This window comes from Phodopus roborovskii, unplaced genomic scaffold (assembly GCF_943737965.1).
Source record: "Phodopus roborovskii unplaced genomic scaffold, PHOROB, whole genome shotgun sequence".
NCBI lineage: Eukaryota > Metazoa > Chordata > Mammalia > Rodentia > Cricetidae > Phodopus > Phodopus roborovskii.
In genome coordinates, this window is record NW_026126588.1 from 2,854,700 (window position 1) to 2,872,186 (window position 17,487).

The window sequence follows — 17,487 nt, forward strand, 5'->3', positions numbered from 1 at the left end:
ACCAAGAGGCAGCGACCAGGAGTGTGCTGGTGGAGGAGACCCCAAGTGTGGTCAGGCGGGGGCTGCGGTGGGGAGGGGTGGTCAGGGGCCTGCTCAAGGTCCTGGACTCAACTGACAGCTGCCGTGCACTAGGCCCCCAACCAGGGTGTGATGCCTGTCGGCAGAACAGGGCACCCACGTGGTCACGGACCCCACTCCAGTCACAGACAGGGCCCATTCAGAGACCGGCAGAGTCACACTAGGTAAAGGCTGAAAGCCACCACAGCCACCACACGCGGAAGCCGAGGGCCTCTTTATTACATTTCTCTGAGTAAGATTCCCGCCCTGCATCCATCTCAGCCCCAGCCAGTCAGAAGCCCACAGGCCAGGGGATGCAGGGCACAGAAGTCAGTCCCCGAGTCCCCGTGGTTCTGATGGGAGCGTCGCGTGGGAGGCTGTCCGGGTCTTCAGCCGCAGGGCAGGGCTCCATTAATGAAGCAGCTTCAAAGGCCTCCTGGAGTAGCAGACGTTGTCTTTCAAGAGTGGCGACCCCACGGCCATACCCACCTTGTTCCAACGGTGACCTTTTTTATAGATGGGCTTGACAGAGCTGGGAGCCCAGCGAGTCAAGTAGCTGTAGAGGGAACACAAGGAGGTGGGCATGCTGGGACAGCAAGAGTAGGGGGAGGGCACTGTCCCCAGGGCTAGGCTGTAGTGGCTGCGCCTTCTCTGTCACCAGTCTGCCTCTCAAAGGGCAAAGGATCTGCCTGGAAGAAACTGCTGTTTTGTAAACAGATGGATGGGCTCTTGCTTTTACGAGTGTGTAGTCAGGGTCAGGCAGAGGCAGGCAGCCCAGGCCCAGGGAAGGGTAAAGGCAGGGAGACCCTGCGCTCGGTTCTTGCCCACTCGGCTGCTCTGGACACCCTAGCCTCCAGGGCACCACACTGGTGCAGGGCCCCACCGCTCACCCAAACTGATGGGAGGTAAGGGGGAGCACAGGGGTGCAGTTGCAGCCCAGCGGGTTCCTGTAAGTGGGAGAGGGCAGGGAAAGATGGAGGCCACACATGCTCCTCCGGCCTCCTTTGGGGATAGCCTGGGCCCGGATTGTTCCTGGAAAAGTGGCTCATAGCGCCATGACTGGGATTTGCTCTGTTCATAATGAAACCTGGCTCCTCACCAGAAAGGCCCATCCTTCATCCTCAAAGTTCAGCCACAAAGGCCAGGGTCCTCCTGTGTTCTGGGAGGTTGAGGCTTGCCCTGGCTACCTCCAGAGACCCTCAAGGAAAAGCTTCTTAATTTAAAAACTAGTACTCCTGGCAGAAATGAAAATTTACTTTTTGGCTGAAGTCCCTGGCAGAAAAAAGCATTGCTGACTCACGCTTTCCCACCGGGCCCCCCTGGACCTTGGTCTTCGGCTGGTGGCTTTATGCAGGAGGGAGACCCAGCATGTGCTGGGCCCAGGAGGCAGGAAGACAGGCCTTTCCCAGTTGGCTGGCACGCTGCCTGCACAGGGGCCGCTGTCTCCATGGTCATATAGCACAACAGGCTGTTTTAGCACAGGCCACTCACAGCTGGCCCTGGTGCTGGCCTCTCCCAGTCCCGAGAGGGAGAGGTGCAGACGGGTCTGGGAGCAGGCGCATGAAATAGGGTATGCACAGGACTCAAGGACTTCAGAAGACCCCAGCGGATAGACTCTCCAGAGCTGTCCTCAGCTGTCCTTCAGCTAGCCTTGGGTCTGATGCCTGTGCCTCACAGAACAGCCACCTGATGGGTAGGCAGGGTGGCGCCCAGTTAGCACTCTGTGAACATCTAGCTCCAGTCAGAACCCGGGCTTTTCTAAATCACCCCCTTTCTACACCTTCTGAGCAAGCACTGGTCTGAACCCTGTGCACAGGAGAGTGGGGAAGAGGAGACCATCCATCGCACCAGGAGATTGGGGAAGAGGAGACCATCCATCGCACCAGGAGAGTGGGGAAGAGGAGACCATCCATCACACCAGGAGAGTGGGGAAGAGGAGACCATCCATCGCACCAGGAGAGTGGGGAAGAGGAGACCATCCATCGCACCAGGAGAGTGGGGAAGAGGAGACCATCCATCGCACCAGGAGAGTGGGGAAGAGGAGACCATCCATCGCACCAGGAGAGTGGGGAAGAGGAGACCATCCATCGCACCAGGAGAATGGGGAAGAGGAGACCATCCATCGCACCAGGAGAGTGTGGAAGAGGAGACCATCCATCGCACCAGGGTGCTGAGGGCATGGGAGTGAGTGCAGACGAGGGACCTTTGGGTGCAGTCACAGCATCCCTTGTGCAGGGTGCAGCACCTCCTGAGCCAGGGCTTCCCCTCCCCCAGGATGGCCTTTTGCAACTCAAGAACCCCACACATCATCAATCCTGTGTCACACTAAAGGACACCGGACGTAAGGGAGGGAGCCTGGCCTAGCTTCAAAGGCCTGAGGGCAGGATGGATTGTGTCCTCAGGCTCGCTGCTGTCTCTTAAAAGTCACCGTGGGGGTGGGCTCAACCCCCAAACGGACCAGAGCATGCCTTGCTCATTGGGGCTGCTGGCAGAGAGCCCAGCCCAGCACTGCTCAGCATCTAGGGATGGGGGGGGGGGCAAGGCTCAGAGAAGCAAGCCTACGTTACCCCATCTCACACCCTCCACACAGAGAAGCAAGCCTACGTTACCCCATCTCACACCCTCCACACAGCAACCTGGCCTCCCGGCATGCACCTGGGTTCTGGTAGGGATCTCTGCAAAGGTCTGTGGGGGCTGTAGAGTCTTGCTCTGCCTCAGTCCCCCCCTGCAGAGTATCTGCTGTTCTCGCTATCAGCAGAGGCAGCTCGATACACTGGAGGAGCAAGGAGCCGCTGGACACATAGACACTACAAGATCAAGTCTACAGACCCAGCTCTTCTCTCGACCAGGGGACAGTACACTACAGGATCAATTCTACAGACCCGGCTCTTCTCTGGACCAGGGGACAGTACAGGTCGATTTGCCTGAGAGGGCAATGTCATGGAGTGGGGCCTGTAACAGGACAGTTGTCTGAATGTTCGGTGAGAATGGCTTCTCACTCTAAGGAGGCCTGCCTATCCTGCTGCTGCTGGAGGGCTGACTCGCATCTCTTCCGAGACTGCAGGGCAGCTAAGAAGCCAAACAACTTGTGTAGGCTGTGAACTGCGGGACTCCAGGGCCTGAGTGGTGACTGAGCCTATATGCACGCTGCCTTGATGCGATGCTGTGTAGGGTGGCCCTATCCCGGACAGTCCTCCGTGGCCAAGGCCTTGCCCGGCCCTGTAATGACTGGTCCTAGAGACAGCTGGGATACTGGACGTTTGTGGCAGTGCTCTGACCTCTCCATAGAAATGCGGCATGATCTCATCAACAGGGACTAACATATTTTAATGCCCAGCCAGCAGCCTCCTTACCCGTGTCAAGGCCTTCTAGAACAGAGAGAGACATGGACTGGGGAGGGAGGTGGTAGATAGCACAGCTCCGGTGGGAAAGATGTGGGTATGTATGTGCCTGGGCTGTCTGGGAATGGAGCAGACTTGGCTGCTCTGAGAGCCACGAGACAAGCCCCATGGGCCTACGGTACTTGGGCCGGTTGTGCTCACGTTTCCTTACCGGTTGAGCTTGGGTTTACTCTTTGGTAAGGACCCTTCTGGAAGCCGTGGCCTGTGATCTGGGAATAGACCTGAGTGGAAGAACACACAAAGGGTCAGTCTCCACAGTTCTGAAGGGCATAGACCACAGGAGTGGGGAGCAGGGACACGGAGCGGGTGGGGATCATAATTAATAAGCCGTTCATTGCTCTGACCTGCTCGGTGAGCCATCTTTACACACTCCTCAATCTTTCGGTGTTCTTCCAGGCACAAGCCTGTGATGTTCCGGGGCAGCATACCTCCATGGGGCCGGATGAACTGACTGAGCAGCAGTACATCCTAGTGAGAGCCAAAAGCAGGCGTGGGGGTCAGCTGAGATGACTTGTATGCTGAGAACCAGGACCGTGGCTCGCTGGTGGCACAGCCGGACAACTCACCAGGAGTTCTACTCCCCATTGCCAACAAAGGGCTCCCAGCACCTCCCCAAAAGCCCGACACATTGAGACCAGAAATGCTCTAGAGAGCATTTACCACCAGCCTTTCTTGGGAGGAAATGTCTGGTAGTCTTCCAGGGTGATGTGGTACACTGCTTTAATGCCAGGGGCAGGCAGATCTCTGTGAGTCTGAGGCCAGCCTGGTCTACAGAGGAAGTTCTAGGTCAGCCAGGGCTACACAGAGAAACCTTGTCTCAAAACAAAAAAACACTGGGAAGTGGTGGCGTTCAGCTTTACTTAATCCCAGCATTAAGGAGGCTGAGGCAGATGGATCTTTGTGGGTTCACCTGATCTACAGAGAAAGTTCTAGAATAGCCAGAGCTGTTACACAGAAAAATCATTTCAAAACAAACAAACAAACAAACAAACAAACGCAAACAGTTATATAAACAGATGACATCTCTCACTGGTCATTCTTCTCAGCTGGCAGGGGACATGTAAAGCACTTATTTCCAAGAGCGGCAACACCTGTTCCACCTCAGCCCCGGAATCTAGATGGCACAGGTGAAGGGCAGAGGCAGCCGCTCCGCCCGCTGGTCTTGCTCAGAGGCTAGGCAGGCACCCGAGCTGAGAGGAAGGGAACCGGGCTGTCAAGTCCAGTCCACATTCCCTACGTCTAGAAGAGAATATGGGCCTCCTTGTCACACACCTAACAAGCTGTGTGGGACTAAGTCTAGCAAAAAGGAGCAACTGTCTCCCACCATAACTGACTCAAAGGGTTAAGTAACACTTGTCCCTAGCAGGGCCCAATGCCAGCCCTTGTCCCTGTACTACGGTGCTGCCCTGGCTGCCTTGCTGTGTGACTGCAAATCTGTCTTAATCACTGGACAGCTCCCGCGTGCGGACTCTGAGCCCCAAACGCTCAGCCCAGCACTACTCAGAAGGAGGTAGAAGACTTGGACTAATGCATAGCTAACATGCTGGCTTGCATGCTCGACACCCTTCACTGCAGGGTTGCCAGGCCAGCTGACAGCAGCGCACAGCGTGGGCCAAAGGTGCTCCAAGTGGAAAAGGGAAAAAGGAGAAACAGCTTTAGCCTTTACCTTGGAGAGGATTAGATTTCTTCTCCTGGAAAGAAAGCCAATCATTTCCTGGAAATGGCCAGTGGGACACTGCCCTGGGCAGGTGTGCGGTTTACCTCCCCATCTGCACCTGGGATTACAAGCATGCCTGCACATTCACTGATATCCATGAGACAAGCAGCTCTGAACTCAGCCTTCCGCTGTGCTCTGGGTACTTATTTTCAGAGGATCCAGGGCAGGGTGAGAGCCATGCCCCGCCCCCACGCCCGGGGGTGGACTGAAGCCAAGGTCCCCAGCCCAGGAGATTAGTTGGGTCACTCTGTTCAGATCTTCCTGCACTTATCATCTGACCAGGATCTCTGCCCTTAGCCATCCTGTGCCTCAGGGGAGATCTGGGACAACACACAGGTCAAACTGGCCCAGAGCCTGAATCACCTGAAATCCCCAAACAGTGTGCATGTGTCACGGGAGAGCTCTGAAGAGCAAGTGTAGGTACCCAGGACCCTGTCTTGTCTGCAGGGTGGGAGTTAGCACAGCAAGGGCTCGGCCTGGCTACCCAGCTGATATTTACCGCGGGAAGTTTATTAACTTCATGCCCAGGATTCCCTGACTGCAAAGCAAGGATGAAGCCCCTACTTCATGGAGTTAATTAGAAATCTAAGGGCTGGAAAGATGGCTCAGCCAGGAAGGGTACTTGCTGTGCCTGACTATCTGAGATTGATACCCAGGATCCACATGTAGGAAGGAGAACACTGACCTCTACACGTGTGCTGTGGCATGTGTTCCTTCACACACAGACACATCCTCCAAGAAACAACAAAAAAACCCTGATGCTGGGCAGTGGTGGCGTACACCTTTAGTCCCAGCACTTGGAAGGCAGGAGGATCTCTGAGTTCAAGGCCAGCTTGGCCTACAGAGTGAGGCCCGGGGACAGTCAGGACTACACAGAAAAAAAAAAAAAACAAAACAAAACAAAAAAAAACCCTGTCTCGAAAAACCAAACCAATCAAACGCAGTAAGTTAACTACGCCGGTGCCTGCTCAGGACACGGCCTCCTGGAGCAGGCCCACACTCACCCTGCCTGCGCTGGGTATGTTCATGATCATCTCCTTTCCCAGAAGCAGCTGCTCTGGAAAAGGTACAGCAATTGGGTGGTCTGGCGCTGCACTGGGGAGACTTCGGCGTGTCTGCGGATCACACTGTGAACCACCTCATTACCTTAGGGAGAAGACAGCCAAATCCAGACCTGATTCTACTCCTGTGAGAACGACCCCTGCCCTTCTGAACCAGGCCATGAACTCAGTGGCTTCCAGCTCCAAAGCCTGTGAGAACTTTAAAATGCAATGATTTACCTTTAAAAAATGTATGTGCGTAAGTGGTTTACCTGCACGTATACATTTGCACTGCAAGCTTCCTCAGTATCCTTGGGGGGCACCAGGGCACTGGCTGCTCTGGAACTGGAGTTGTGGGTAGTTGTGAGCTACCATTTAGGTGCTAGGAGCTGCAGTAAGGTTCATTGCAAGAGCAGCAAACAATGCTCTTAACCACTGAGCTGTCTCTCCAGCCACAAATTTCTTTTTATTTTTGAGATTATTTCGGGCGCACGTGTGTGCATATACTAAGTATATGCAGTGCCTGTAGAGGCCAGAAGAGGGTGTCGGGTCCTCTGGGAACCGAACCCATTCTCTAGAAGAGCAGCCAGTGCTCTTAACCAGAGCTTTGCCTAGTACTTCTCAAAGCCTCTTAGAGCCTACCACAGTCAGATCTCAGGTCCGTTGTCTTTGATGGCCACGTGATAGGCAGCTGTCACTACCCGAGGAGGACAACGTTCAGGAAAGATGGCTCTGGCCCCAGTGGATGCAGGGGGATGGTCTCTATGGCCACACTCACCTCATAGTTATATTTGTGCTTCAGGTTCCAACGGCAGATGGGGCACTGGCCTGAGGGGTTAGGGGGGTTTGGAGTTGCCTTGGGAGTTTCTGTGATTCGGCCTTCAATCTAAGAGAGAGGGAAAAAGGCAAGGTGAGAGCCCGAGCCAGGCACGCAGGCCTTTAACCTGAGCACACCCCCATGAACTCTCACAGCCAACTTCTGGGGGCCCCATGGCAGCAACTAACAGGTCTGCTTGCACGTGGAGAGTTTCTAGCTGCTGGGTGCTGGGCCTTGGCCACACAAGTGATGCATACCGGTAATCCCAGCAGTGGGTGGCAAAGGCAGGGGAAGTAGAAGTTCAAGGCTAGCCTGGGGTACACAGTATTAAGTTCCAAGCCGGCAGAGAGTTATATGGTAAGACTCTTGCCTCAAAAAACCAGACAAAGAGCAACGATGACATCAACAGACAGATAAACTAGAGTAGTAAGTAGCTCTCAACCCTCCCAATGCTGTGACCCTTTAATACAGTTCTTCATGTTGTGGTGACCTCCAGCCATAAAATTTTTGTTGTTACTTCATAACCAATTTTGCTACTGTTATGAAGTGTAATATAAGCATCTTAGGGAGTTGAGGCCCACAGTTTGAGGACTGCTGAACTAGAAGGAAGGCTTTGCCACACCAACTGAATACTATCTTTCCTTCCTCGACAAAGCACAATAAAATACCTGAACCCTAGGCTTCCTCCCCGCCTCCAGAAAGGTGACACATCACACGGTTAAAAGTTCCAAATGGGGCTGGAGAGATGCTCAGCAGCTCAGAGTACTCACTGCTCTTGCAGAGGGCTGGGCTTTGCTTTCCCAGCACCCCAGGTCCGGGGGAATCTGATGCCTTTTCCCGGCCTCCAAGGGCAGCTGTATGCACATGTACACATACAGACAACTAGACACACACATATAAAAAAGTGCCAGATGGCATAGAGATTCACTCCTCAAAGAAAGCTCACCTATTCTCTACGTTATCTGCAGAGCACTGCTTCCAGCTTTATGGGGCAGAGCCCTATCTGTGCTAGCAGGTTCCAATAAGAGGTATTTGCCCCTGTCTGGCCATGTCTGAGGACATTTCTGATTGAACAGCTGGGGGGAGGGGGTGACGGGCATCTAGCAAGGATGCACAGGGGAGCCCTTACAACAAAGAACGCCTGCCAATGCTGCAGCTGAGAAGCCCTGGAACAGTCAGACAAGTGGGTGTCTGTGTATACTGCTGCCCCTCTCTCCTCCACAAACAAGGGCAGATGAACACAATACACGCTCTCCTCTAAAACAAGCCAGGGTCCCACTAGGTAGACTTAGCTGGCTTGTAGGACCAGGCGGGCCTCACGTTTGCAGTGAGCCTTTGCTTCCTGAGTTCTGGGATTACAGCTCTCTTTACTTCTATCATTTTGGATAATGCCTTTCAAATACCTTGCAGAGGCCACGTGTGACATGACCTTCCTGTCATGACTGTACCCTGTGACCCAGCCTTGGAATGGCTAAGTGTACTAAAGCAAAGATCTGGGAGTCAGCTCCAATTGCAGGAGCAGCTTAGCGGGCCTCGCTGAGGCTGAGCCTAAGAACATGGCTGGGATGGATTTGAGAGGCACAGGGACAAAATAATTCTGTCCCCTGGGCTGAGGAAGCCTGCAAGTTCTGCTCAGTTATGTCAGGAACCACTACCAACCCCCCACTTCTACCATGGCAACGCCAAACACGTCAGAGGGAAGCTGTGGGCCAAGGAAAATCTGCAGGAGCATGGGAGGCCTAGTGGGCCCCAGGAGAGAGCCACTGTTCACTGGCTCACTGTTATTCAGCTGGTTCTGTGCTAAGAATGGTTCACATGTACCAGTTCACCTAACTCCCACAACTTAACACTGCAGACGCCAGGTCTGATTTTGGAGAACATACACCCACAGTCAGGCCCTGCAGCACCTGACAGAGCTGCAGGGTCTGTCTCCATGTTCCTCTACAAGCAGCAGATCCACGCCTCACATGAAGACCCTCTTTATACTTAAAAGTCAGATATGGAGAGCACCATCCTCTGGGAAGCGAGCCTTCAATTCTGAATGTCTAACACATCAGCTTCCCTTACAGATGCTGTTACTGGCGGTAAACTAGCTGGCTCTACAGTCTGAAGATGGCAGATGATAGGCAGGGATGGTCTGCCATAGTCTTCAAGGGAGTGGAGACAGTCAACAGAAGACTAACGGGTACTCTGGTGAGCCAGGAAGAAGGCTGGGCCCAGGACAACAGCTGCATTAGCAGGAGATACAGTGGGTAGGCGGCATTCTCTTAGCACTGAGCACTCTGTCTATACCCAGAAAAGCAGAAGCAAGATGCCACTTCAAAAGTCTGATGTCAGGCTGGGTGTGGTGGCACACGCCTTTAGTCCTAACACTAGGGAGGCAGAGGCAGGCAGATCTCTTGAGTTTGAGGCCAGCCTGGTCTACAGAGAGAGTTTCAGGACAGCCAGGGCTACCCAGAGAAACCATCTCAAAAAACAAAAACAAAAAAGTCTGACAGTACCATTTTCTACAGCATAAAGTTTTAGGGTGAATGCTTTTTTTGTCATTTGAGACAGGATCTCATGTAGCCCTGGCTTGCCTTGAACTCACTATATAGCTGAGGATAGCCTTGAACTCCTCCTGATTCTGCAAGTACGGGGATTGCAGACATACACAATCACGCCAGGATTATTTTAGGTTTTGATCAGAGAATTGCAGAGATGCCAAAAGGGGATGGAGTTCCCTAAAAAGTAAGCTTTAGGTGGAGGCTAACTAGTGGGAAAGACGAGGAGGTATCCTGGGAGAATGACAGGGTTTCTCCTGGGTATAAAACTGCCTTGGGGAGGCCTGTACTTGGCTGGCTGCCAGAGAGGTTAAGCCCCTGGTTGACATGGAAGTTCCTGAGCCTTCTGGGAGCTCTGAGAGGTGGCTGAGAATTTCTGGGAGGCATAGAAGACCATGTGAAAACAAGGCTGTCTTTTAAGGATTACGGGATAATCTAGGCCCCATGACTGACTCCCCAGGGGAGGTGAGATGGGCCTAGCAAGGGAAAGGGGGGCATGGGTGGAAGACCGTTCCAGCTCTCTTACCAAGAGACAAGCCAGGGAGCCAGTGTAAGTTAGGGCCTAGGGACTGTCAGCTCTTCACATGTCACTCAAGGGTACACTTTCTAGACAGAAAGGAAGGACCTGAAGTCCAGGCCCTGGCTCTGGGACAACCATCTCTGCTTCTGTAGACCTGCATTTCTGCCTTAGTTTCCCCTTTGGGAAACTGACTTATCACCCGCCAGAGAACATGTCAGGAAAGGCCTCTGAGACTTTGTCATACAAAAGGTCACTCCAATCAAGTAACAGATACCTCAGTACAGGCACAACGACTGTTCTTGATTAACCACACTACGGCACACAGCCCGAAAAATAGTAGACTTCAGAATTTATGGTCTCAGAGGGAGCAGATCCTGGAGCCAGGAGTCCAGATTGGGCCTCTCTCCCTCCCTCCCTCAGAGGAGCAGCCAGGCGGCTCCAAGCGTTAAGGAGGTCGTGAGTGGCCAAGGCAGCGCAATGATACTTACTACAGTTGTCTTCCCTTCTTGGATCTCCACCACTACAGAGATAAAGGGGAAAAATTAGGTCAGCCATTTAATAAGGAACAGGGAGTTTCAAATAACAGCTCAAATTCTACACAGGCAAAGGAGAGGAGCCTTCAGTCTGCACTCTCCCACGGTCCCTGCCTGGGACAGAAAGCGGGCAAGGTTCACCCCCAAGAGCCAAGATTCTATGCCCTTGAGGCTGGCTGTGGGCAAGCCTGGGATGCTCAGGATGCAGGATCTCTCTGGGATTAAGGGTCTCCATGCTGTCTCTTTGGCCCTTTGAAGCTGAGATTTATCCTGATTCTGTCTAGAAGAATTGGCAAACAATAGCTGTGGCAGGAAAATTGCTGTAAGTTTGAGGGCAGCCTGGGCTACAAAGAAAGATTCTTTCAAAGACTTAAGCAAAGAGGGACAAGATCCTACCCTATGGGCAAAAATAACCAAAAGCTTTTGGAACAGCAGGCCCAAAGGGATCAAAGTACCCCTTACACGTGTCCCTTTACAGACTGAATCAGATCAAAATGGCTTTTTCGTTGAAGGGTTTACAAACTAAAGCACAACCCTATCTGTGTTCGAGTGGTGGCTTTTCAACGAGACAAATCCATTCCCAAAACGTGTCCTGAGAATCCCGTGTCAAGACTACATGAAACTGGCCATTAGGGGAATGTTCTCAGCTCCATCCTCTTCATCTCTCCCCAAAGGGCTATGTTCTATTATCACATCAGAGAAAGGGATGGGAAGAGAGAGCAATCAGGAGCCTGAAGAGAGCAGATTCAGCAGGGCTTCAGGGAACACTGCTATTCTACACCGAGGGTAACCCAGGGCCCACTGATGACTGAGTTGGCAGGAGAGAAGAGGAGGCAAGACCATCAGTTGCACACATCTGTCAGGCGACACACATTTCCCACCTCACCTAACTAGGATACTGAACGACAAGGCCAGTGGCAATCAAAGCTGCCAGCTCACACAAAGCAACTGCTCTTGGAGAGTCTCCCATGTGCCTGGCTTGTTTAGAAAGAGAGAGCCGCAGCTGCTAGCATGGAACTGGTACACAGCAAATGCTCAATAAATGCTGTGTTTAAGGAGTGACATAATCACCACTGTCTCCTTTAACTACAGTAGGGAGCTTGGGCCCACACAATCTGCAAACCGTCTCTCCAGATGCTAAAACTCTGTTTATGAAGTAGTTTGGCTACCACAGTTTAGTTTGACTTAGCTCTGACTAACACAAGAAGGAATATAGATTAGAAATGTGCCTAAGGTCCTTGACTTTGAGAATTCGGCAGAAGCTAAAGATCTTTCCCTAGGAAAAATATCCACCTGCAGTTACACAATTGACCATGCTGCAGGAGGCTCATAGGCACCGTGGGGTATATGTCAGAGACCTAGCTGTGCCTCACAGGTGGGAGGGGGTACACGTCTGTGGCCTGCCATATTTTCTAAAATAAACATATATTGCATCTGCAAATACATAATATAAACAATAACAAGAGAAGAGTCTAAGGAAAAAAAAGGCAACGCCAACCCAACCAGAGCCCATGTCAGCATCTGTGATCAGTGAGCTCTATGACCGACACCTAATTGAACACAGGCTGCCTGGAATTAGTCCTCATTTGTTTTCTGGGCAAACCATTCATAAAGAATCATTACTCCAAAACAACCAAACTGAGAGCCTCCCATGCCCAACTCCAGACACTCATAAGTGAAACCCAGAGGCTTTCTCCGACGAACACTGTAGCCACTAATCAGAACAAACTAGAAACTGCGTCACCTCACACACGGTTCTACTTGTCCAGAACAGAGACCAACCAATGAACGGGATGTGGGTGAGACTCAACCTGGTTGTCAGCCTAGAAGCCAGCACAGCTGCAGAGGGAAGGTCAGGGCGATGTCCACTGCAGAAAGGCCCACACAGGGCCAGCGAGAGCAGGAGGACACATCTCCAGCCCAGGAGACCCAGCTACCCTAGATACTTTGCTACTATGCAAAACAGATTGGGGGGAGGGCCGGAGGGTGACCAAATGGGAGCAACAACAGGTAGAGGGGTTCATTTCTGAGACGCCTCAGGGAACAAAAGCAGGGACATTCTGGGACCACGGAGCCAGCACGAGGACAGTGGCCTGAAACACAAAGAGCATAAACATGTGGTTTCCTTCTTGGTCCAGGCTCTTGGGTCCTAACCCTGAGGTAAACAAGTCTAACAAAACACACATCACTCTCGGCAAAGACCCAAACCCTGAAGTCATCCCACTGGCCCCTGGAAGAGAGATCAAAGCCCATGGCAAGCTCTGCTGTTAACAATCTCCCACAGCAGCCTGTAGCCAGTGAGTGTCTTTCTAGAAGCTAGTGGGTAAAACAATAGGCAGATGCTTATCTAAGAGAGACAATCTGTCAAACCGGAGGCATGACCCAAGGAACTCCCAGGAGACAGATTGATCAGGGTGGTGAGTTAGTGCAGCGAAGGCTGGCTGGGGCCTGGAGAGGCCCTCGGCAGATTTTAAGCCCCTGGAAAGAGGAGATAAGAATCAAAAACAGTATTGATTTTCAGCGTGCATAGAAAAACATGGCAAAACCAAACAAAACCTGAGATCCATTTGTCCCTGCCCCCCTCTCCATTCAAGAGAAATGGAGGTGGGTAAGAAAAGCTGGACTAAGGTTCAAGAACCAATAGAAAACTTACTTAGAAAAAAAATACAACCACCCCTGCATCCTGACATATGTCAGCATAAAGTAAGGCACCAGACAGGACACTGCTTTCTAAGGCGAACTAAAGCTGCAACCTCTCAAGGCAGACACCCCTCACACACATGACGTGATCTGTCGCATGTGCGCTGAGATTCAGAAGTGGGTAGCAGCCTCGCTCATCCTCCTGGGCAGAGGAACAGCAGCAGAGTCAGGCACAGTGTTTGCTCTGGAGGAGGGAAGGAAAACAAGTATGGGAATTTCCCTGTAAGGAAGCCCACGTCCCATAAAGAGGCCCTGTGAGTACTTCAGTAAATACTCCTAGGACGGAGTCCAAGATAACCGAGTTACAACGGCCTGGAGCCGGCAGCGATTCGGTGAGACTGCAATGGATGCAGAAGCCCTTGATGGGCACATAAACACAGGCCGACACAGCGGACCGTGGCTGTGGAAAGACTCGGCTGTTCAGGAGGCAGGGAGGGAAGTGAGTGACGGAGGGGTGCGGACATTCCGTCAGGAATTGCAGGGAGAACAGGGAGGCCTCGGGCAAGGGTCCGTGGAAACTGATCTAGCCAGAGTGAGAGTGGGCAGCTGAAGGCAGCCCTCTGCCCAGCTGTCGCAGCAGAGCCCTGTGCTCCCGCTCGCTGCCTGCTTCGCAAGCACGAGCTCCTTCAGCTCACCTTTCTGCTTCAGGGTTCCGGGATTCTAACTGCCTCTTCATTCTCAATCGCCTCCCTGCAATTCCTGATGGAATGTCCGTCTGTCCTGGGCTTCAGAGTCTCGCTGCTCCATACCACCTTTCCCCAGTAGCAGGGCACTGAAATCTGAAAACCCCCCAACTTGCTCCTTCCTCTCATTAGATGATCTTTGGCAAGTTCACTGCTAAGAGCCTTTCAGAAAAGGAGGGGACAGAAGCGAGGACCTGCCATGAGCACCAGGGTTGTGCGACACTGGACAGGTGGTGCTGCCTTTGCTTGCAACTCTACAACTTGGAGCCCATGTCAGGTGAGCCACTGAATCTTCAGAACTGGGTTCCCCCATTCATCAGAATAAAGACAGCTAATGACCACCTTTAGGGAAGATGGAGCCCATGTTTTACATGTGTTACTGGAAGAGGACTAAGTAAGTCACAGTTCCCTCATCTGTCCCCTTCAGGCCTGCTTCTTCCAAAACCCACTCATTCTCACTTTGGGCTCGTATGTTCCCCCACACACTCAAACACACATGGCGGGTCTCAGAGACAGGGCTTCGCCATGTAGCTCTGGCTGGCTTAGTACTCTCTACATAGGCCATGCTGACCGTACAATTTACAGAGATCACCTGCCTCGGCTCCTTTCCCAGATGCCAGGCAGATGCCAGGACTAAAGGTGTGCACCGTGCTTGTCCCTCCTGTCAAACCAGATCAAGCTGTCCCAACATCAGGACTACTGACATTTTGGGCCACTGGGTTCTCTGTTGTGGAGGTGTCATGTGTGTTGTAAGACACACAACGGTATCCTGATGCACTCACCAGATGCTGGCAGTACCAGTTGTGACACCAAAAAGGTTTCTAGACACTGCCAAATGTTTTGGGGGTGGGAAAGGGGATGGATGACCACCCCTGACTGAGAAGCAATGCATCAGACCGAAAGTTTACAGCGACAACACCGGTGCTCCGTCCTCACGAGGCCTTTTTTTTCTCTTGATTCCAAGCCCCATGAATTCTTGCTACAGTTATGAAGTTTTATCTTTGAAAAACAAGATGCTGGGATATTTTTAGCAAGAGAATCAACTTGTTTGCTACAGCTTTTAATTTTACATGTACAATGATATTTGAGTGACAAGTACACTAGCTAGACCAATGAAAACCAGCTGTGCGCGCCATACCAAAAGGCAGAGTACCACACGGTTCATTTAGACGGTTAGAGGTGTGGGACTCAAGAGAATATATAAAACACGACAGGGCTTTCACATAAAGCACAATTCAATTTAACATTTAGCCTTGAGATCCCGCTGGCTAAGCAGTGGCTCCTAGACAGGAGATTTACCAAGGATTCCTAGAGAAGACGACTCTAAACACTGATTGTATAGCTCACCATTATACAAACTCTCCAGTCAAAAAAAATTTCTTGCTGGGTATGGTGGTACATGACTATAATACCAGCACTCGGAGGCCGAGGCAGGGAGACTGCCAGATGTTTGAGGCCAGCCTGGTCTACCTAGAAAGTTAAAGGCCACCCAAGGTTAATTAGCTAAACTCTGTCTAAACCAACAAGTTTTTTAAGTATTTGGATATTTCTGTTTTAAACCAACTAATTATACAAGAAACTACATACCAAAAACAAACAAACAAAAACCCCTACATACCATACAAACTGCTAGTCATACAAGAAACCTTTTGATCTTTATCATTTCAAAGATAAAACTATATAACTAGTTTAAACACACACACACACACACACACACACACACACACACACACACAGTAAAGAACTGTGTCCAAAGCCTGTATGGTAGACTATGCCTCTAAGCCCACACTCAGGAGGCCGAGTGGATCTCCATGAGTTTAAGGGCAGCCTGGTCTATACAACAAGTTCCAGGTCAGCCAAGGCAATATAGTGAGACCCTGTCTCAAAAGTCAAAAACAGGTTTTTTTTGTTTGTTTGTTTTTATTTTTGTTTATTGGTTTTTTCAAGGCAGGGTTTCTCTGCGTAGCCCTGGCTGTCCTGGAACTCTTTCTGTAGAACAGAATGGCCTTGACTCAGATCTGCCTGCTTCCAGAGCTCTGGGATTAAGGGCATTCTATAGTGTCACCAGGCCCTTATCTGCCACTCTTAATGAAATTACTATTTGAAACTAAAGAGACCTTTTCTAAGTTGTGTATAATGGTTTATGATTACTGATTATGTAACTGGGAAGGCCGAGGTCTTTGCTTTGATTCAATGACTCCTTTTTTTCCCCTGCTCCCTCCAACAATAATGATGACTCTTTCCAATTGGTTACTTCTCAACTTTGACTGATATTCACTGGTTGGCCAACACTGTGCTAGAATGTTAAAAACAAGCCCCTGTCCCATCATTTCTCTGGCATATTACTCCACAGAACACAGAAAGGTTATATACCCAAAGGCCTTTTCATTCTGCCAGACCTCACCCCCTTACGAGCCTGTTCAAGCATATTCTTTATAATTTTTTTTGCTATTTCCAGTAATGAACGTTACTGTACTTTTTCATTCAAATAGATAACTTTCTTTATCGGGGCATGTACACACATCTCATTAGAACCCAAGCTTCACAGAAAGGCTGTGCTTTCTTCTTTTCCAACCCTTTCACAACTTAACCTCTCGGTCGATGGCCGAATTGGGTTACTTTTCCTGATTTAATATTGATGAAATGCAGAACGAACACTTAGCACTTGCTTCTGACTTAGTTGTTCAATTGCCTTTGCACCTTGGCTGCCATCTCTCAGATTAGTAGCCTAGACAAAAAATAAAAAAATAATAATAATAAAAAAAGCGCTACCCAGTCACATTTTCAGAAGAGAAATGGAAAGGGGAGGCTTTGGGGCATGCTTTAATCAATGAGCAGGCGATTTAGAAAACATGAGAGAATTAGCATTCAGCCTTTTCTAGCTTTGCTGAACTCTGAGACCCTCTCTTTTTCTTTCTTTCTTTTTTCGATCTCCAAATGGCCAGGCCTTTCTCAGTCCTCCTTTCCTTTCGGGAGCCGCGCAGGGGCTGAAAGGGCTCTTAGACGCCCCGTGGAGGACCGCACCTCCGCCGTCCCAGAATCGTGCAGACAGGGAGGGGCACACCGGGGTTGGCGGAGTCCGCTGTCAAGTGCTAGAGGTCCCTGGGTCCTGACACTCACCTTCTCTCAACCCACGAGCTGGAAGCCATGGCCAGCCGGTCGCGGCGGGGCCTGCCAGGAACCCTTGAAGCTGCCGCCCGCAGCCCGACACCAGAGCCCTGAGGGCCGCCATCTTGGGGACACACCTGACCTCGCGTGCACTTCCGCTTCCGGGGCGGGCCGTACGCGGCCGCCGTGCGGCGAGCGTGTTTCTCGTGGTAACTCGCACCGCTTCTGCTTCTGGCCCCGATCGGCGTTTGGTCTAAAGAGATGCACCTTTGTGCGAAGCCCCTGCTTTCCTCTAAACGTCTAGGGGAGAGCCTCCGGCCCGTCAGGGCAGATTGAAATGGTAATGCACTGGCTCTGGCGGCGTCAGA

The 17,487-nt window shown here is 51.4% G+C and overlaps 1 protein-coding gene across 1 annotated transcript; it reads right to left on the minus strand.

Annotated features, from left to right (window-relative positions):
- Positions 1-399: 399 nt before the first annotated feature.
- Positions 400-17,266, minus strand: Mrps18a (mitochondrial ribosomal protein S18A). Its single transcript, XM_051204659.1, has 6 exons — positions 17,132-17,266; positions 10,584-10,615; positions 6,994-7,101; positions 3,803-3,926; positions 3,610-3,679; positions 400-613 (listed from the first exon to the last, which is right to left on the minus strand). The coding sequence occupies exons 1-6, from the start codon at positions 17,241-17,243 to the stop codon at positions 469-471; spliced, it is 591 nt and encodes a 196-aa protein (XP_051060616.1). The 5' UTR covers positions 17,244-17,266; the 3' UTR covers positions 400-468.
- Positions 17,267-17,487: the final 221 nt, after the last annotated feature.

What these genes read in the sequence shown, in the direction of transcription:
- Mrps18a (XM_051204659.1), bottom strand. Translation starts at nt 17,243, where the DNA reads ATGGCGGCCCTCAGGGCTCTGGTGTCGGGCTGCGGGCGGCAGCTTCAA. An exon ending in AAGAAGGGAAGACAACTGTA is followed by an intron (nt 7,102 to 10,583) that starts GTAAGTATCATT and finishes CCTCTCTCTTAG; the next exon opens with ATTGAAGGCCGAATCACAGA. An exon ending in AGCACAAATATAACTATGAG is followed by an intron (nt 3,927 to 6,993) that starts GTGAGTGTGGCC and finishes GGCTCTCACTAG; the next exon opens with GATGTACTGCTGCTCAGTCA.